This window comes from Mustela lutreola, chromosome 1 (genome assembly GCF_030435805.1).
Source record: "Mustela lutreola isolate mMusLut2 chromosome 1, mMusLut2.pri, whole genome shotgun sequence".
NCBI classification, from domain to species: Eukaryota; Metazoa; Chordata; class Mammalia; order Carnivora; family Mustelidae; genus Mustela; species Mustela lutreola.
In genome coordinates, this window is record NC_081290.1 from 29,531,126 (window position 1) to 29,553,497 (window position 22,372).

General features: G+C 35.9%; 1 protein-coding gene across 4 annotated transcripts in view; it reads left to right on the forward strand.

The window, feature by feature from the left end:
- Positions 1-22,372, forward strand: part of GABRA2 (gamma-aminobutyric acid type A receptor subunit alpha2) — a 128,894-nt gene that overhangs the window by 36,709 nt on the left and 69,813 nt on the right. For 3 of the 4 annotated variants that reach the window (XM_059162281.1, XM_059162265.1, XM_059162254.1), the window contains exon 4: positions 15,505-15,572. The exons of the other annotated variant lie outside the window; for it this stretch is intronic. In XM_059162281.1, coding sequence (XP_059018264.1) covers positions 15,505-15,572 — 68 coding nt within the window. The remainder of the gene's footprint in view (positions 1-15,504; positions 15,573-22,372) is intronic. 4 annotated transcript variants of the gene reach the window in all.

The window sequence follows — 22,372 nt, forward strand, 5'->3', positions numbered from 1 at the left end:
ACACTTCTATTTATTTGTTGCTTTTCCCTCCAAGACCATGATGGCTACATACTATGTTCCTTGTCTTTTATCTAAGTGAATTACATAGAGTAACAGGCACACAAATATGTTTCATTTTGAAGGAAGAAAAACAAGAAGAAAGGAAGGAGAAAGGGAAGAAAATTCACTTATCCATTTCTCCATGTCTTTCTACATGTAGCTGTCTTCAGAAGTTCCAGATTTAAGCTAGAGTGATATGTCTTTTGATTTAAATAAGGGGCGGTTCAACATCAAAATTTGTATATTTATATGTGTGCACACATGCACATACTTATAACACATGTTAAAATATTTATATCAATATATAATACACACATTTATAGAGGACATGTATGTGTATATACACATGATAAGATACATATATGATATATATGATAGGATGAAAAATGTATATGTGTGTGTGTCACATACATATCTATATAAAGTTTTCATGCTGACGTTTCAATGACGTTATGTTTTGCATAAAACCAACACTGACTACCTAATTAGATGACAGGTTTCTTTATTATTTCTGTACTATTATATCTCTCTAAATATGTAACTTAAGGCTGGTGTCTGACAGATGTGTAATAAATGTATATGGTTCGATTATACTGACACTACTGAAGATACCAAACAGTCTTAAGCTAAATGAAAAAAATCCTTGTATTTTTGAATGATGTTTTACTATTCAAGTAGTTAGGAGGATGAGATGTAAGCCAGAGAAAAATGTTTCAGCTATTGAATTTAGGTGAAGGATAAATTGAATATAATTATTTATAGCTCATAGGATGATCATAAAATATATATATATATATATATATATATATATATATATTTTATAAAATCCTGGACTAGGGTAATTTTATAAAATTATATTTTATATATATATATATATATATATATATTTTATAAAATCCTGGACTAGGGTAATTTTATAAAATTATCCTAGACCAGGCTTACAGTAAATGCTTAATAGGCAGTAAGTTCCTGCCTTTTATTATCACACAATAGGAATTCAACAGATAGGACAGGTCTTAAAGGTTGCTACGTACGTTCTAAAAGTTCTTAATTACAGGTTTAGTGTAGAGTAATCATAACATTTTCCAGTGCACATGCCATCAGGAAACAGCATCCAGTGATGGGTGATAAAGTTAATTACTTTAGGAGATTTCTTTTTTCCTTCTACACTACTTTAAGCCAAATTTATTTTTAAGAAGAAAAGTGATACTATCATCAAATTAGAATATCAATAAGCTCTATGTTAGAAGTACAGTTTCTTTTGAGGCTGATCCAGGAGATTCCGGGAAAGATAGCAATGGTTTGTAATAGTGCCAGCAAGGCTCCCCATGCATTTAACTTTGGAATGTTGTAGATGAAAAATGTTGGATTTTTGAATGTGAGAACTGCATTCTTCTTGGAAAAAAAAAAAGCAAATGATCTAATGTTTTTAGCATCTAAACTAAAACTTTGCCTTAAAATTGTTCCATATATGATTAATGTAATTCAGCAATTTTACCACCATCATAATATTCCTACATGCAACTTATTTCAGATCATCTAAGGCATAAAGAGAAACTTGATGTATTTCCTGTTTAATAGTGTCAGGATTCATATGGCCTTATCCTTGATCGTAACCTACTGTCCATTTAGAGTTGAACAAGAAGATTGAGAAGAATTTCCTACTCATATTTCTAAAGAAAATATAAACTACGTAATAGCAAACAGTGAATGATAAATGATTGTTTTCAGAATGTTGCTTTATATCATTATGTGATTATCTGTGATGCTCCATTCTACTCATATAAAACAAAATGCTGGGAGCTTTTGAGTGGTGAACAGAGTGGAGGTAACACAGGACCATCTGATAACTTCCCATGCATTGAAAGTACAAGGTGATTTGATTATTTCATTCAAAGGAGTAAAAACTTCTGGAACCAACAGAAAGACTAATTAAATACCCCAGAAATGGCAAGGACAGCTTCACAGAGGATGTGTTATCTGAGCTTATTTTTTTAAGAACAAGATTTAATTGAGAAGACAGTTTATATACAGGAAAGTGGAGGTGTGGAAAAAGAACAAAGAAATGATGGAAAATGACATGGATGAGGTAGCCACTGTAGAATCATACCGAATCAGGATGGAAATGTGGACAAAGACCGATCATGAAGGGTCTTATGTGCCATGCTCTAATCTTCAGACTTGATCTGTAGGTACAGGAGAGTCACTGAAAAAGGTCTGATCAGATGATCAGAGAAGTAACATCACACAATATCTACTTAGGAGGGAGTACTTTAACAGAATCATGGAAAATAGATAGGAGTTGGCAAGATGGGAGGCAGGAGGACTAAAAGAGGCCATTCCAAAGGCCACTGCTAGTGAGGCTGGGAAGGAAAGTCAAATTCAAGAAATATGTAGGAAATGTAATTGACAGAGCCTGGTGAACAATTAAAATGTAAAATATGAGTAAGAAAGTCAGACTGAGTCTAAGAGTTTGACAACTGATGTGGTACCTTTTACCAAGACTAGAAATAGAGAGGCGGAATTTTGCAGATTTCAAAGTCGTGTTCAATATGAGCTTTTGAAATTGGATTGTATTTTCCAGTAGTTATACTTGTATTACATTTAAATGCTTCCCTTCTACAAAACAGTAAACAAAGAACAGAAAAGTCATTTTTCAGGGTGAACATAATTTTACTGTCGACAGCAGTATTCTGTGGGGATGGTTAGAGATCACAAAATAAGGTCAATTGGCATGTTTTGACTTACGTACCTTTGTATAGTAAAGAAAATGAATACAGTAAGATTTTTCAATCCCTTGATAATAGCAATATGTATGAATTATATTTCTTAGTGCATTAAGAATTCTCAATTCATGTTGACATAAAATAATTCATTATCTTAAAAAGATAGAAGTTTATCTTTATTTTATGTTGGATATGAGAATCCTTTCTTATTTATATGCATTTGGGGTGCAAAATGTAAATTTATATGAGCATAGTTTTCATTTTTAAATTCTCACAAGTTAGTTGTTAATCTGGCATCTATCGGTACTTGGAGAACAACTAATAAGCTCCAAGTTACTAACTCAGGAATACTAGATTTATAATAGCCTGTGCCCAGACTGAAATATGGACTCTTAGTATTCTAGCATATCCCATGTGCTCTAGATGTCATTTTTCGCAATTTGAAAAGATGGGATTACTGGAATCTCACCACAAGAGAATCTAACTTGAAGTAGTAGAAGTGATATGTTGGAGCACATCTTCTGTCTTTCGCTTGTCAGAATCCCAGACTGAACATGTAGCTACTGCTTAATGAAACATTACCTCGAGGAACATAAATTGCTTCTGGTACCACATATGACTTCCCTTTGGAAACATTCTCTCCCTTGTCTGTCAGCCTGTGGATGTCTCTGGACTGTACTTAGGAAACCCTTAGTTAGTTATTTGTTAATTGGGCCGAATGGCCCCACTAAACTGATGGGAATCAGGGTCTTTTCAGTCTCCCCTTTCCCTTACCTATTTGATTTCCTTTACTAGTGCCTTGGGGAGAGAGGTGTGTCTTCACAGTTTCCTCACCAGAGTAAGCTGAGTCATTGGATATTAAAGAAAGACATTTCACAGACCTGTACCCCTGGGGATAAAAATATATGTTTATAAAAAATAAAAAATTAATTAAAAAAAAAAAAAGAAAGACATTTCAAAAAGAGAGACACCACGATGTTCTACCTGGTGATGGTTCTAAGGGCCAGAATAGGCCAAAACCATTTCGGGGATAAATAAAACCTGTGGTGATTTTAATTCAGATTCATTTGCAACTCAGAATCAATGACTGTCATGATGGGATGTATTTAGTTAATTCTTTAAGGACATTTTGTATCCTGTTCACAAGCTTATAGTCATCTTGACACTTGTCAGAATTCTTTTTTTTTTTTTTTTTCTTGTTCAGGATTACTAAACGAGCTATGCTCTTTAAATAAGTCCATTTTTGTTAGTAGGAAAAAATCGAAATAAGACAAAACTACAAGAACAAACAATATATAAAGAAGCAACAATTTAGGAACACTAGAAATCTTACACTGAGAGGAATTTTTGTGTATTTTTTAAAGATATTTTTATTTATTTATTTGACAGAGATCACAAGTAGGCAGAGAGGCAGGCAGAGAGAGAGGAGGAAGCAGGCTCCCCGCTGAGCAGAGAGCCCGATGTGGGACTTGATACCAGGACCCCGGAATCATGACCTGAGCCGGGCTTTAACTCACTGAACCACCCAGGCGCTCCTTTTGTATATTTAATATATGTTGATATTTCATATTTTGATTCATCACAAAGAATCAAAGACCAAAATGTAGAACTTTAATGAACTATGATTGTACAGAAACAGTACATACTGATTTTATTACTGTTCTTAATTCTTCCTACTTTTGTAGGCACTTTGTTGACCCTGTACTATTTGCCATTCCCTTTTATTAAACATATCTTGAGTGCCTACTGGAAGGAAGGTATTGGGCAAGGTGCAACAATTCTCTGTGGTAGAATGGTAACAAATTACATTATCAAATTCAAAGTTTCCAGCTTTTAATAGGGAACACTAAGTGCCATATACACAGAAGTCACTTAATAAGTATTTTTTGGCTTGGACAAAATTGAATAATGACAAATGGCCATGTAGGTGTTATGGGAATCATCCCAGGAAACAAAATGTCTTTGTTGTTGCTGAGAGAGTTAAAGCAAAACACGGCAATGACTAACTTGTTCTAAGATATATGTGTGACATTCTATTTATGATACATGATAAGCAATATTTTATTAGTATCCTGATCTTCTTGAAGGGATATCCTCCACCATTTGATTTTGCTCTTAATATTGTAAGTTCATGTCCTTATTAATATCACTGTTAATATCCAGATAACAGGAGTGAAGACAATGTAGCTTATTGCTTAGATGGTTAACTCCAGTGAATACAGTTAGTATCTTTCCTGAGTCTTTAATTATTATCATTTATCATTTTTTTCTTCTTAGAATAGCTGAATAAGGATTGCATTTAGCTCTGGTTTCTCTCAGAAGCAGACAGTACCATGTGCATTGACTTCAGAAGTCCTATCAGGAGGCACTGGAGAGGAGATGGCTAAGTGACCCAGTGAGGGAGGGGAGCCAAAACAGGGTACATATATTAGTTATTGAGTGAAGACTACTGGGGTTTGGTCTCCTCTCCCACTGACGTCCTCTAGGAAATGGGTGTGGGACATGCCTTAGAGTTGTCTCCACTAAGAAGGAGAGAAAGCTGAGTTCTATTTCCTCCAACTCCCATCAGTCTTTGCTTGTTCTCAGGAGTATGAGCTTCTCTGCACTTCCAGTCTGCCCTGCACAGCCAGGGAAAGCCCCCAGGCAGAGAATCAAAGAACTAGTGCTGCAGAACATCATGCCAGGTAGAACAATTGTGATTGCCAAGGGCATATAGACAAAGAACTGGCAGCAGATGTGACATTGGTCTTCTGTGGATATATACTATTTTAAATGTGGTTAATATAGTCATTTAAATATCAAACTTTTTACTTGAAATCATTATCTAATATACTAAGAGTGATGGATAGATATTTCGCACAGAACTTGTGTTAAGACAAGTTATGTCCTTAACTTTCCTGCCAGCAGACCTAAACACCTGCTTCAATTTATTTCCACACTCTTTCTATTCACTCCTGATATAATCAAGGATATTCCCTCCTCCTCCTCCTCCTCCTTCCTTCCCTGTATGCATTGTCAGTCCCTTAATGCATGCACTGCCTACCCAGGAATGTTCCTCTGCCACCAATTTTTTTTCTCTCTACTCCAGTCCCTCCATCTGTGTTGCCATATGCTCAGACATCTTCCACCTTAAACAAGCAAAGAAGTTTCTCTTCTCCCTCACCTTCCTCTGTTGTTAGTGTTCTCTTCCTCTTCGCAATCAGACTCCTCAAGAGTTGTTTCCAATCCCTCTAGCCTTTTCCTCTTCTCTCACTCTGTGCTGGCCTCTGTGCACATTTTTTCCTCCACTGATGCCTCCGAGGTCTCCAAATGCAGTAACTATTCAGAGCTCCGATTACTTGATTTCGCAGCAGCAGGGACTGCCCACCACTCTCTTCTTCATAAGGGTTTAAATTGACTTAGTAACACTCTTTAAAAAAAAAAAACTATTTAAGAGAGAGTGAGTGAGCATGAGCAGGAGAGGCAGAGGGAGACGGAGAGTCTCAAGCAAACTCCGCACTGACTGCTGAGCTTGGAGCCCCACGTGGGGTTTGATTTCACCACTCTTGAGTTCATGACCCTGAGACCATGACCTGCATAGAAATCAAGAGTTGGATGTTTCCCCAAATAAGCCACCCAGGCTCCCTGCCTTTGTAACGCTCTTACCTCTCATCTTCGGGCCACCATATTCTCCTCTACTTTGGATTCCACTATTTTTCTGGATTCTCCTTCCTGGCTCACTTCCTGGCTCGTTTTCTTTTACAAAGTGTTTGTTTGTTTGTTTGGTTGGTTTTGATTTTGGGGTTTTTTTTGTGCCTCTTAATCTCCTTTTTCTATTTTGCACATCCCTCTACCCACCTTCCCTCTGGCAACCACCAGTTTGTTCTCTGTTTTGAAAGTCCGTTAGGTCTTGTTTGTTCATGTTGCTTTTTAGATTCCACATAAATGAAATCATATGGTATTTATCTTTTTCTTTTTGATCTATTTCACTTAATATAATACCTTCTAAGTCCATCCATGCAGTTGCAAATGGCCAGCTCTTTCTTTTTTATGGCTAATATACTATTACGTGTGTGTGTGTTTGTGTATACACTAATATTTATTATATGCATTGGTGGTATAGTGGTGAGCATAGCTGCCTTCCAAATATATATTATATACACCATTACACACACACACACACACTCTCTCTCTCTCTCTCACACTCTCTCTCTATATATACCACATTTTCTTATCCATTCATCTGTTGATGGGCACTTTGGTTGCTTCCATATCTTGGCTCTTGTAAATAATGCTGCTGTGGTCTTACAAAAATACTGTAGGGAAATACATTTGTATTGCATTAGTATGGCATCAAATTAAATAACCTAGAAGAAATGGACAACTTTCTCGAAAGATTCAAATTACCAAAACTAACACAAAAAGAAACAGAAACTCTGAATAGACTTATATAAGGAAAGAGATAGAATTAATAATAATAATATAAAACTTCCATCAAAACAAATCACAAGTTTATATGGCTTCACTGATAAATCTTACTGAACACTTCTAGGAGAATTCACACCAATGCTTCATAAATTCTCCTTAAAAGAAGAAGAGAATTCTCAGCTCATTCTATTAGTCCAGTATTACTCTGAAACTAAAATGAAACAAAGACCTTGTAAAAAAAAAAACTGTAGACTAATGTGCTTTGTGAACACAGACATATGTGTGCTCAAAATAATACTAGCAAATTAAGTACAGCAACATATAAAAAATTAGGCACCAAAACCAAGTGAGTCTTATCCCAGGAATGCAAAGTTGTTTTAATACATGAAAATAAATCGGGGTAATATACCATAATAATAGGAAAAAGGGCAAAGAATTCATGATCATATTTATATTTCATAAAACGTATTTGGCAATATTCAAAACCTCCTTATTCACCAGTTTAAAAAAAAACTCTCTATAAACTAGGAATAGAAGGGATTCCATTTATATGAAATGTCCAGAATAAGCAAATCCATGGAAACAGAAACTGAATTGCTAGTCGTCAGAGCGTGGAGGGAGGGAAGATAAGGAATCTATGCAGGGTTTCTTTCTGATGATAAAAATATTCAAAGTTTAGATAGTAGTGACGTTGTACAACCCTATCCTAAAAACCACTGAACTGTATACTTTAAAAAGGTGTGTTTTATATTATGTGAATTATACCTCAGGAAAGCTATTATAAAAAGGAGACTGTATGTGTGAATAGGTAGAAGCAGTGCTACTACAGAGAGATGATGGTAGCTTTAACAGTATTAATGGATGGACACCTCGGTGGCTCAGTCGTTAAGCCCCTGCCTTCAGCTCAGGTCATGATCCTAGTGTCCTGAGATCGGGCTCCGCATTCGGCTCCCTGCTTGCTGGGAAGCTTGTTTCTCCATCTCCTGCTCCCCTTGCTTGTGTTCCCTCTCTCATTGCTCTCTCTGTCAAATAAATAAATAAAATCTTTAAAACAAAACAAAACATAAAGCAACAGTAGTAATGGAGAAGAGGTGAGAAGTTGTTGGATTATAGGTATCTTAGAGAGCCAACCAGACTTACTGTTGAAAACAGTGAAGTTATGGATGAAACTAAGGTTTGTGGCCCAGAGCACTGGAACAACAATTTGATACAATAGGGATTCATTAGTGTGATTGATTTAGGAGAGAAAAATCAGTTTTGTTTGTGATATGATGAGTTTAAGAATCTATCAGTCATTTGGAAATGTCAATTGGCCAGTTAGGTATAGGAGCCTAGACTTCAGAAGAATGCTCTGACTCAAAAAAGAATTTCAGGAGTCCTTGAAGTAAATCAATCAAGAAGTATGAATAAAGAGGACCAAAAACTGAATGTTGGGACATTCCAATATTAACAGGAAGCTGGTATAGGAGTCAAGCAACCAGTAAGGCTAGAATAAGATCAAGAGATTGTGGTGTTCCAGAGACTAAGTGAATAAAGAGTTTCTAGGAGAGGGAGCCTTTTCTTACATATTCTGATAGCATATTACATAGCATAGCATATACATATTACATATTACATAATAATTAGTAATTGTGTATTTATTTGATTTTGCATAGTATCTCTCTTCTAATGCTATAGCATTGTGATAGCAGAGGCTGTATCTACCTTCAATGACTGAACTAAGAATGATAATTCATTTGTTCATTAATTTGGCAAAAAAAAAAATCTATCAATTATGTATCAATATCAGTTCTGTGCTGTGGCTTTACTTTTCTGAGCAAACAAAAGTCCCTGTCTTCATGGAACTTACTTCTAGTGGGAAGATATAGACAGTACTATCTAACAGAAGTCTCTGTGATGATAGAAATGTTCATCCTGGCTATCCAATGTGGTAGCAGTAGTTGGATGGGGATAAAATATGGCTAGTATAACTAAGGAAAGAAATATTTTATTTTAGCTAATTGAAATTATATTTAATTAGCCACATGTGGCTTGTGTCTACCCTATTAGTAGAAATAGGCATTAAACAGTAAACATAATAAGTTAATGAACATATAGAGCCAGGGAGAAATGTGAAACAGTTGCAGTTTAAAATAGGATAACTAATGAAACGTTGAATACTGCATCAGGGACTAATTATGTACTATACAGTGACTAACTGAACATAATTAAAAAAAAAAAAGCTAAAGAAAATAAAATAAGATTTGAAGAAAATTTAGGGGGCACCTCGTTAGCTCAGTTGGTTAAGTTGGTTAAGCTTCCAACTCTTGGTTTTGGCTCAGATAGTGATCCCAGAGTTGGGAGATAAGCCTGGAGTCAGCCTCGGCTCTCTGTGTGGAGTTTGCTTGAGATGCCCTCTTTCTCTCCCCTTTTGTTCCTCTCCCATCTCTCCGTTCGTACATGCTCTCTCTCTCTCTCCAAAAATAAATAAAATCTTAAAAAAAAAAAAAAAAGGTGGTAAGATGGACCTCGTCAAGGTGTATGATTTCTAGTCATCTTTCATGTTTTATGTTTAGTTTAATGCCCTGGCAATTCTACACAACTGCTCATTTCTAGGCTTTACACATCATTTGTACCAGTTAAGCAAAAGGGCTAATTTCAGTATCTTTTAACATACTACTTAAAAAAACAACCCAGACTTTATTCTCTTGATTTCTACACTTTTCTTTTCTCATTATCACTTTCTTTTTTTTCTTCTGCTTTAACCATTGCAACATCTTCCAAACTGGGTACATTGTCATCACTCTCCTCTGATTCAGTTTTCCCTCTGTTAAAATGTAACATAACAGTTCTAGTATAGTATCATTGCGGGTAAGATTCTCCTGAAGTCCTTCAGTGATTGCCCTGGGGCCACAGAAAGAGATATAATATTCTCAACATTCTGGTACACTGGGTCTCTTTTGATACATCCTCTCTTTCTTTACAAACTTCCTACCCCATATTACCCCAACCTGCCTACACATATTAACTGTATTCATGAACCAGACTGGACTATTTGCAAAGGATTTTTGAAAGTGAGTTTGGTATATATACACAATGGAATATTACTTAGCCATCAAAAAGAATGAGCTCTTGCCATTTGCAGTGATGTGGATATAACTGGAATATATTATACTAAAAGATATGTCAATCAAAGAAAGACCTAAATGATTCCACTTATTGTGAAATTTAAGAAACAAAATAGAGGAACATATGGGAAGGGGGGAAAGGGAGAAAGGGGAACAAATCCACAGGAGACTACTAATGATAAAGAACAAACTGAGGGTTGATGGAGGGAGGTGAGTGGGGGATGGGCTAGATGTATGGTGAGTATTAAAGAGGACACTTGTGATTGAGCACTGGGTGTTATATGTAAGTGATGAATCACTGAATTCTACTCCTGAAACTAATATAGCTCTGCATGTTAACTAAAATTTAAATAACAATTTAATTTTGTTGTATGCAGCATTACCTAATGAAGAACAGTGTTTTTTTCCCAATTAATTTAAGCCTTCTTTTTTTAAAAAAAATATTTTATTTACTTATTTGACACAGAGAGAGAGAGATCACAAGTAGGCAGAGAGGCAGGCAGAGAGAGAGGGGGAAGCAGGCTCCCCGCCGAGCAGAGAGCCCAGTGTGGGGCTTGATCCCAGGACCCTAAGACCATGACCTGAGCTGAAGGCAGAGGCTTAACCCTCTGAGCCAACCAGGCACTCCTAAGCCTTTCTTGAAATTATTTACATGCTCATTTTAGATATCCTTCAGGGCCATTTATTATTTTTTTTCTATGAAGTATTTCAAACATTCCAAAGAGTACAGAGAATAGTATGATTTATCTGATGACCAGTTTCATCAAATCTTAGAATTTGCCAAAATTAAGATCAATTTTAAAAAAAGGAAAATAATAGAATACATTAGAAACCATTAGAAACCCCCTCTGTAACCCTGAGAAGGTTATTCCCTTCCTCTCTCCCCAGTGATAACTGCCTTTCAAATCCTGAATTTGATGATTTTTCCTAAAGATCACACCTGTTGTTGTTGTTGTTGTTGTTTTTCTGATGCTTTTATTTTCATTGTTATTTATTTCTCAAAGAGAGGGAGAGAGAGAATGCAAGCAGGGGAGTGGCAGGAAGAGGGAAAAGCCGGCTCTCCTCTGAGCAAGGAACCTGATGCGGGGGACTAGGTCCCAGGACCCTGGGAACATGACCTGAGCTGAAGGCAGATGACAGAAGGCAAGGGCTCTTAGGCATCCTAGAAACCCACCTTTACTACATGCAGCCCTTATTTCTCCTCAACTACTTATTATTAACCTTCTGGTGTTTTTGCCTTGAAAAAACCTATATAGAAGATTCTCTTCTGCATATTTTGCTGTTGGCATGTCTAAAGCCAAGAATTTAGCTTACCAACAATTATTTTGAGGTAACTCATGGTATACATTTATGTTAAAAGCCGCTTATTGTTTGTTCAAAAATTGAATTTTGGTTTCCACTGAAATAGTGTTTTCCATTAATATATTCTTTTCTTTTGCTTCAGATAACCTACCCCAACCTTCAGCAAACAGCACCTTGATCAGTTAGTAGCTGTTAACACTGAGACCAGAACCTTCCAGCAAAAAAATTATAACTCGCTGAAAGCTCAGATGATGATTAGCATTTCTTGGCAATAAATTATTTTTAATTAAAAAAATAAATTTTATTCACTGGGATCCAGTTCCCCAGGCTTTCAACCTCCCTGTGTCAATGGATAATTTGGGCTCTGTCTTCACTAATGACAGTACTCATTCTGCGATTCATGGTATTTGCAGTGTAGGTGAAATATCTTGGGAAAAGGTTTACATTCTACATGAACTATAGTTAGAAATTTTTTGTTAAATATAGGAAACCTAATATGGGGCCGACATGTGCTAATAAGCACTGGTGATTGGACAGTGGACAGAAATGACATAGTCCTTGTCTTTTTCTTGAATCTGAATCCTGGTTGGGGATACAGACCAAACATAAACAAAACCAGAAGGTGAGTAAAATAAGTAAATAAATAAATAAATAAATAAATAAATAAATAAGGCATGAAAATAATGGTAAATTCTAAAAAGTCCTATGAAAAGGAAGTGTCAGGGAGAAAATAACCAAAGCAGACTTACATTATACAGGGCCATAGCGAACCTCTGCTCCGAGGAGAGGACATTTAAAGAGCAACTTAAAGGCAGGTAGACAATCAACCCAGAAGAGAAGCGAAAGTGGCAGTAGCCAAGGTGGAGGTCCCCAGTCAGGACATTGTAAGGTGAGTCCACTCCATGGGATCAGGATTTGAGAAGGTCACTCACAGTACTTAAAGTGGAGAGTACTCACTCCTCCGTGAGTGAGGCTGCCGCCAGATTATTAGTACATTTCTTTAGTCTGTGACAGACACCTGTCCCATGGCTCCCAATATTATAACAGGTATTAATTAGCAACACAATTTAACCCTGTTCTAAATCCATATGGGGAAACAACAATTAACCAGAAGATACTACGGCCTTCGACAGATTAGTGTCACAAAATCCCCAAATCTCAGAAATGCTTAAAATCTTCTTTCTTCTCTCCTGCCCTTCCCTTTCTTTCTTTTCCCTTCTCTTCTCTTACGGAAAGCCAAATCATAATCAGACGTAGCATTTTGAAAATAGAACCTTAGGAAACTGTGTTAGATGTACCAAATATCCGTAGTCCTCACCCTAAAATATTTTACTAAGTCATGTTGATTGTTGACTCCTCTGTTGCTATAACCAAGAATCACTTTCTCAAGTCTCTTAGCTATTGGGTATTCATGGTCAGTGTTTGTCTTGCTGATTTTCCTTTTCTTGAACTTGCATAGCTGGAGAATATTCCTTGCAACGCCTCCATTCTTTCACTGTGCTTATGAAGTTGATAAACCATGAAATCCTTTATTTAAGGTAATTTTGCATATCTGTGTTCTGTGTCTTTTGGTGTCGCTCTTAGTGCTTAGAGCTTTGAGGGTAATCATATTTTTTCTCTTTGGATTCTGAGCTGCCATTTCCTTGCAGCCACAAGGTACTGATAACAACCTTCCATACCCTTTACCTGCCATTCGGCATATAATGGATATTCTTCATATCCTCAGCATGAATATATTCCCACATTTTGTCATCTCTCTTCTCGAGTTCTGCTACTTCAGACTAAGGAGAGTAATTTCATTTGCCTCTATTTTAGGTGAAGACTACCTCAGCATTTCCATTTTTCTTCACTGGAACATTTTAAATCAATATCTATAATAACTAAAGTTTTATTCAATTGTTTATTGAGTAAGGGTGACAGTATTGATTTGGTATGAATAAGAGGAAAAAGCAAACAAACCTGAGTCCCATTTTCATAATTTCTTTCTAATAGCGTATATAATTCACGTCTAGGACCAGCTACATGATTTGTGGGACCTAGTCCAAGATGCAAATGCAGGGCCCTTTATTCAAAAGATAATTAAGAATTTTAAAAGAGAAAAACAGGACACTAAAGCAAGCTTGGGGCTTTTCCAAGCACAGAGCTGTATGAGACTGCACAAGCTACAATGCCCACGAAACTGATTTTCTGGGCAGGTCTTGGGGGGCAGCTGGCAGCTGAGGGTAAAATTTATAAATATATTTATTTCCCAGATGAGTTTTATGATAGAATTTCATGAAAATAGTTTTAAAAATAAAATAGAATAGAAAATAATAAAGCTGAATAAATATATTTATTTGGAGCACTGTATTTTTTTGGTGCAGAGTATTAGGATGAATACAGTGAATAGAAATACTTAGTTAATGAGAAAACACTTTTAGCTTTGGTTTTCCCTTAGGGCTTAGGAGCCAGATTGCTTGGGTTCTAAAACCTGGCTGTATTCACTCTACCAAGTGTGGGTCATTAAGCACACTTCCTTACCTTTCTGTATATAGATAAGTGTACATGTAGATATTGAGATAATAACAGAGAAAGAACCTATCTCATAGGATTGTCATGCAGATTACTATATTTCAAGACTTTGAAGCCTAAGCATTCAAAGTCTGCTCTGTTATTTCAAAATCCTTTTTGCTTTTTATTTTGGTCGTATTGGATACAATATACCAGACTTAGTTTACTCTCTCTTTTATGGTTCTGAATTAGTGTCCAGTACAATATGAAAAAATATTTTGTGATATTTCTTCTGTAGAATTACAAATTTGATAATAAATGAGACACTCAGTTCATGATGATAGAAATTAATGATGTATTTTTTTTCTATAAGTATGTTGGAAGAATTATTCTTTTCAAGTCCTTTTGAGCCTTTCCTCCATCACTATTTGGCTTACTTAAAAGATCTAAATCATGGGGTTAAAAGAGCAGTTCAGGGGTGCCTAGGTGGCTCAGTCATTAAGCATCTGCCTTTGGTTCAGGTCATGATCCCAGAGTCCTGGGATTGAGTCCCACAGGGAACTCCCTGCTCAGTGGGGAGCCTGCTTCTCCCTCTCCCGCTTCATCTGCTTGTGCTCCCTCTCTCGCTGTCTCTCTCTGTTAACTGGGTAATTTGTTTTTTAATTTTACATATTTATTTGATAGAGAGATAAGCAAATAAATAAAATCTTTTTAAAAAAGAGCAATCCAGTTAATTGTGTTACAGTTAATAAGTTACATAACATTTGAATCTAATTCAAGTAAATCTTTACATTTCATGCATTTGTAAATACCTTTAAAGACAAGTTTGTATGGAAATAATCCATTATGATTAATGTCTGTTAATTGCTTTTATTTTTATGTCACTGAATAATGAAGCTTTTTATGTTAATCTGAATTATATTTATTTCTAACAAATAACAATTCATTTCTGTGCTTTATTGAGAAGATGTACTAATTTACAATCTACAAACTAAACCTCTACCATCATGAAGTACCATCTGAAATATTTAGTTTAAAAACCAGATTTAGCACTATATCAAATAGCAACCATACTAACTGCACTTTATTTTTAGTACTGGTAGTAAATTTATTGTAAACTAGTTCAGTTAACACAGACTCTGAGAAACTATTAATTCTCAGAAATATGTTTAAGACAAAATGCTCTAAATCAGGTATAGTTTCCAAGTAAAAATGCCATAATGCTTCCGGGAATTTAGCATTTAGGATTGTGAGAATCTATGAAATAATTGGGCATTATAGAAATTTTTGTTGTTTGTGAAAGTTGAAAAGAAAGTAAAAACCAATATTCTTAAGTATCACAGAGCTTTCTAGTCATTCCATGTACTTGACCCCTCTCTTTCAGTGGCTTTCATTATATATTATCTATATTTAATCTCTTTTTCTCGTATCAGACAGTATTACTGAAGTCTTCACTAACATCTACGTGACCAGTTTTGGCCCTGTCTCAGATACAGATATGGTGAGTTTTTCATTAAATAGTATTTTTACTTCATATTATGTTCCCATTATATGGGGGGAGGTTAGAATAAGAAAATATTTTTAGTGTTATAGAACGATGTGTCTGTCTCATGCCTAATCGATCCAAATACTTGGAGACTTAAGGATACTTGTTTCTGTCAGTGGTACACTATTCTTCCTTGAGTGTTTATATTAACCCTTCCCATTTTATATTCTTTCAGAGTTTGCCTATGTAGCTACAGTGTGGTAAACAGTTAGTGAAATGCAAATAATTATATCACTGAGAACCATTTTCTATGATTGAAGGACCTGCTTAGACTTTGATAAGTAAAATCTGTATAGTTTCATAGACAACCACTCCTTGCACAGTGTGCTCATGGTCAGTGCTATAAATGCAAAACTTTTATTGGAGGTGGGGTCCTTTTCACATTCCCTAAACACATACAACACCTACATGCTTACCTAGTAGGCATATATAACTCAATCTAAAGAAAACAGAATCTTGACATTCTTGGATTCCATGGAATTGGTATTTACTTTTCTCTAAAATGAGTTGGGTAAAGAGGGGGAAGTTGGCCTCTTGGGTTAGAAACTGGCAGGCTAGAAACATCATAGATAATTATCAATTAAGCATCAAAATTTTAGTATTTGGTTTTCCTTTTCTATTGCTAACGATAGCTCTCAGGAATAGAAATTTTTGTTGAAAGACTCTACCCACCTTCCTTATGGCCCAGAAAGTGAAAGTTCGAGGAAATGCCCTTATACTTTCTTTGCCTGGTCATCCTCTATCATGTCACTTTTCCCCAACTACCCCCCTTCTCTGACAGCCCAAGGGGAAGGACGCCGAGTTTGGTGGCTTTTCACTGGGATAAACACACAAAAACTAAGTTTTCCTTGAATGCAGGCATCAGTAAACATAGCCAATATATGGGACCTCTTTACCTTTCCTTTAGGAAGCAGATATGCCATTTCTATCATTGAAAACATTTGCTTTGTCTTCTGCCAGAGACTCTTCTCCAGCTTCATGGTCCTTTTCTTACATTGACTTGGATGGCTCAAACTGTAAGGTGGCACAGGGGTAATGACCCCCAACTTTGGTGACTTGGTTGATACTAAACTAGCAGGTCTTTGAAGTTCTTTCAGATTCTAATATGAAGATTTAAGTGTTTCCCCCCCTCCTAACTCTTAGCCTTAACCACAATTCCACAACAACAGAAAAAAATCCTTTCAACATAATCCTTCCTCCTCTTTTGTGGTATCTTCTTTTGTGATCTGAAATATTCATCTGCTTCTTTCCATAGGTCAGTGTTAAGTGTACAGGAACTTAAAAGGTGACGGAGACATATTTAGTAAGAATATGTATTCCAAACACTATTAACTGAAAAGACAATATATTTGCTCTGTTTGTCTCCGTAGAATCTCCCAAATATTAGAAAGACACAGCAAGAAAGAGCACCTAACCTTTATGTGGAGTCAATGAGAATTAGAATTTCATCTGACACTGAAAAACTAGCAAGATCGTATATACATGTTTCTTTTATGGTTACCTTTGGTGTATTATTACCAGCCAAAACAGAAAGGCAAATAATATAGGACCCAAAATATCATAATTTCCAGTGTTGTCTATCTTGTGTTGTGAATATTATTCATTCACAACATTGAGTGTTGTGAATCTATATTGTGTTGTGAAGTTTCTCAGTTACCTTTAATGTTTTGGGTTTTATTTTTAATTTTTTTTTTTTTTTACAAAGGGATTTATTCTACCTAAAAACTCAAAAATAGAAAACCATATACTTCTCTTAGACATATGAAATGTTTGTTTTCTGGAGATTTTGGACAAACTCATATATTTTTGGCAAAATGTGGAAGGTGACTTTTTTCCAATGGTGACAATGGATTAGTCTAATCCTCTTTGTTCTGATCTTATGGTCGATTACTAACACATTTAGAAAGCAGGTAGCTTCAACTCAAAATGGATTAAAGACTTGAACAGAACTACTGAAACCATAAAACCACTAGAAGAAAACATGGGAGAGAAGCCATTTGACATCAGTCTTAGTAATGGTTTTTTTGGATCTGAGATCAAAAGTAAAAATAAAGAAGTGGGTCTATATCTAACTGAAAATCTTTTTCACAGCAAAAGAAACCATCAACAAAATGGAAAGGCAACCTACCTAATGTGGGAAAATATTTGCCAATCATATGTCTGATAAAGTGTTAATAACCAAAATAAATAAAGAACTGACACCACTCAGTAGCAAAAAAAAAAAAAAAAAAAAAAAATCCCCCTAACAATCAAATTTAAAAAAGGAAGACAAACCAAACATTTTCTTTTAAGATTTTATTTATGTATTTGACAGACAGAGATCACAAGTAGGCAGAGAGGCAAGCGGGGTGGGGGTGGGGGAGCAGGCTCCCCGCTGAGCAGAGAGCCGATTCAGGGCTTGAACCCAGGACCCCGAGACCCTGACCTGAGCTGAAAGCAGAAGCTTAACCCACTGAGCCACCCAGGCATCCCCAAACAGACATTTTTACAAAGAAGATATGCATATAGCCAGCAGACACATCTCAGGCACCAAGTACTACTAATCCTCAGGAAAATGTCAATCTTTAACACCATGAACTAGCACCTCATACCTGTCAAGTATGGTTGTCATTAAAAAGACAAGAGATTAGTGTTGTTTATGATGTGGAGAGAAAGGAACACTTGTGCGCTGTTAGTGAAAATATAAATTGGTGCAGCCTTTATGGAAAATGGTAAGGTTTCTCAGAATTTAAAAACTCATTTTTTTTTTTAAGATTTTATTTATTTATTTATTTATTTGACAGAGAGAGCAAGAGAACACAAGCAGGGGGAATGAAAGAGGGAGAGGGAGAAGCAGGCTCCCCACGGAACAGGGAGCCTATGAGGGACTCAGTCCTAGGACCCTGAGATCATGACCTGAACCAAAAGCAGACATTTAACTGACAGAGCCACCCAGGTGCCCCCAAAAGGGAACTATTATATGATTCATTAATTCCATTCCTGGGTATATATTCAAAGGAGATGAATACAGGATTTCAAAGAGATTTCTGCACTCCAATGTTCATTGCAACATTATTCATAAGAGTCAAGATATGGAAACACTATATATATTATACAGATATATACATATATAATTCATATATTATATATATGAATATCTTTGGTCATGGGAAAAACCTAAAATCTGCATTTGTGACAACACAATGGACCTTGAGGGTATTATGCTATATGAAATAAGCCAAACAGAGGAAGACAAATACTGCGTGATATCACCTACATCAGAAATATGAATTTTCTAAGTCAAACCCAGAAACAGAGAGTAGATAAGTGGGGTGGGGTGGGGTGGTAGGGAGTGGTTGGTAAAAGAGTACAAATTTTCAGCTATAAGATGAATAAAGTCTGAGGATCTAATGTAAAACATGGTGACTATAGTTAATATCACAGTATTGTATAGTTGAAATTTTCTAAGAGGGTAGAGCTTAAATGTTTTCACACACACACACACAGATAAATATAAGTTAGTGAATGCGTTAATTAGCTAGATGGGGGAGTGCTTTCACAATGTATATGTATATGTATATCACTACTGTGTACACTTTAAATAGCTTATAATTTTATTTGTCAACTATACCTTAGTAAAGCTGAAGTGTAGAAAAAAAAAAGAAAAAAGAAAAGAAACTGTGATCATTTAGTAAGTACTTCCATGTAGAAATTCCTTGCAGACATTTGTTGGGAAATGTATCTGTTTTTGCAAATTGTAAATTCTGGGAAAAAAATCAACTAAGAAAGAAATGGGAAAGGCATTATAATTCTGCAGCAGGAACGAAAGCCTAGCAGTCAACATAAGGAATCCACTGATGTCAAGTTGAAAGGCAGCACAGGGACTGCTGACATGTGAAGTTGAAGACTCAGAGGTTAAGGACAGTCTGCCCCAGAGCTAGGACAGGACCATGTGTGAGTGAAACAGTCATTATCAGGCAATCATGCTTCTAACGGTTATGGGTCTGTGGTTGTTTGCTGCTGTCATTCTTAAAAACAGGATACTTATTAATAAGCTGATGCACAGAAAAATAAAAGTAAAAAGCTGGTAGCTGTTGTTAGGTATACGGCCATTAGCAACAGAACAAACTTAAAACTCTTTGGTCTGAATTGAATTAAAAGTTTTGCCCTCTTCAGTGAATCAAGCTCGAGAACTTTAAAAAATTTTAGCAAGCTCCAAATTTGCTTCCTATCTGGGAGGACCTTGCTACACATTGTTTTAAACATTAAAATGCACTCACAATCCAAATGATCTGGGTTAAATTGTATTCAAGTAGAGTTGTCGTTGGAAACATTTAAATAAAAAACTACTTTGATTTTTTAGTTTTCCTTTTCTATTTTGTAGTGTGTGTGTGAGTGTGTGTGTGTAAGAGAGAGGGTGAGAAAGAGTAATATGCAGGTGCACTTTGTATGTAGGGATATTCCCTAGATGAAGTACATACTTAACATCTTGGTGGGCTCTTGAAACACTCGAAGGCGCCAGACCTTTTTCCTAATGATTCATTTCCCTTGCATTACCTAGCCTAACACGGTCCTATAGAATTCTTTGGGTCACGTCAGATTTTCTACATTACTTACATCTTTATTCATCTTGTTTACTTAGGTAGCTGGCTTGGAGGAAGTTTTACGAATTGCAAAACCATCAAGGGGGTACGTGCTTTGTAATCAGAGTCCAATCAGAAGAAAGGATCTATAAATGTAGTTTGAACAGGGAAGATCTAATAAAAATGAATTATTAACTAGAACAAGGTGCTTTAATAATAAAACAGGGTAAAAGAAAGCTCTAAGTAATGCAGAACTACTATATGCAGAAGGCAGCATCTACATTTGGGGTGAAGCATCACAAACAAGCAAAGAAAACACACACACACACACACACACACACACACACACACACACGGAGCTGTCTTCCAAAAAAAGGGGGAAAGGAGTCTGCATTTGGAGCTCAGAGACAATACACTAGTAATTGGTATCCATAATACTGTGTGATATGGGAAGGATTTTGAGTGAGATACAAGAGATAGTTTCATCACTCAACAGGTATTGTTTGTTATTTGTCCAAATCTAAGAAGAAAGATGAAACTGGGGGAAATTAAAGTTGACTAACCTCTATATACATGTAACACACACATGTGCGTGTGCGCACACAAACACACACTCATATTGTGAACCTATTAGGCAAGACACCAACTTAAAAACATATATACATTTTAGCACAAGAAATGATTTGGTCTTCATCATCACCAAATATAATGACTTTCTATCTTGATATTACTTTTGCTGGAAAGCAAGATAAATAAATGAGAAAAATTTGAATTTATGTTAGTATAGATGGCCCAGAAGTGAAACTTATCTGTGACACTCTAAAGAAAATGAAATATATTATATGTGGAAGGAAAACACATTATTATTAATCATATGTGCAAGTGGACATGAAGATATCTTTTTTTTTTTAAAGATTTTATTTATTTATTTGACAGAAATTACAAGTACACTGAGAGGCAGGCAGAGAGAGAGAGAAGGAAGCAGGCTCCCTACTGAGCAGAGAGCCCGATGCGGGACTCGATCCCAGGACCCTGAGATCATGACCTGAGCCGAAGGCAGCGGCTCAACCCACTGAGCCACCCAGGCGCCCCCATGGACATGAAGATATCTAACTCATGCCTTATAGAAGCAGCTTGGTTATGAGAAAAAAATTAAAGAATATATTTAATTTCACTTTTAATAGCTTAGCTAATACACTAATTTCTATGCAGTGTGCAAAGACCCAAACCTCTACATCCTGTTCAGGTCAGTGATGTAGATTTGTTGTGACATTAGCCTGAGAGGAAAAAGCAGCATAGCAAAAAGAATTAAGAACCAAGGGAACACACACACTTAGACATTCTGTTATCTCAGAATCATTAACTAGTGTAATTGTCCAAAGAAAGTTGCAGATCTAAATTATAATTAAAGATTCTAATTACAGTGTCTGCAATTAAGTTTAAAAATCTTTTATTTCAACATCTAAAAAATTCATGAGTAAGAAGGCAATTAAAGTTGGGAATGTACTAGTAGCTGACAGTTGACCAAGTTTTCAATAGGCAAGTGCATTTGAGCAATTTATAACTCATTCCTCTGTTATTTTTGCTTTTTCTTTTCTCCTTAGTTTCTATATTAGATCTCTTCCCGTATTAGTAAACATTTTCACTGCGTGTGTATGGTCTTTAGGCATAAGTGGTATAGCTAAAACCTAAACTAAAACCTAAAACTGCGCTAAAACCTAAACTAAAAACCCCAGTCCAAATGGTAATCTCTTGCAGTACTGTTAGGGTTAAACAGTGCAAATTTTGAAATCACCTCCAGATTTCTGAACCTGAGTTTCCCATTATGCTATTAAGAAGCAGGCTGTCAGATTAAGTTATGACTTTGGTTTATTGATCATTTAAATCCCCTTGATTAATCATTTTCTGTCCCTTTGAAAACAGAGTGCATTATCTCTTAGACTCACCAGAAGCTCTTGAGGTATTCTGTATTTTGGCGGTTAACATCATAGGGAGACTTAGAGAGTTATTAGATCTTGACATTTGGTCAAAAATTGACACTGGACTTAGGTGTTAACCCTTATCAGAAGTCGTCATTTGTAAATGTAGCTAGATAAGGAAACCTGTTATAAACATGGCAAATACTGCTTACCACAAGTAGTCATTTAACCCACTTCAAAATTGGCCTGTTGAAGTTGATGACTGGAAAGTTAC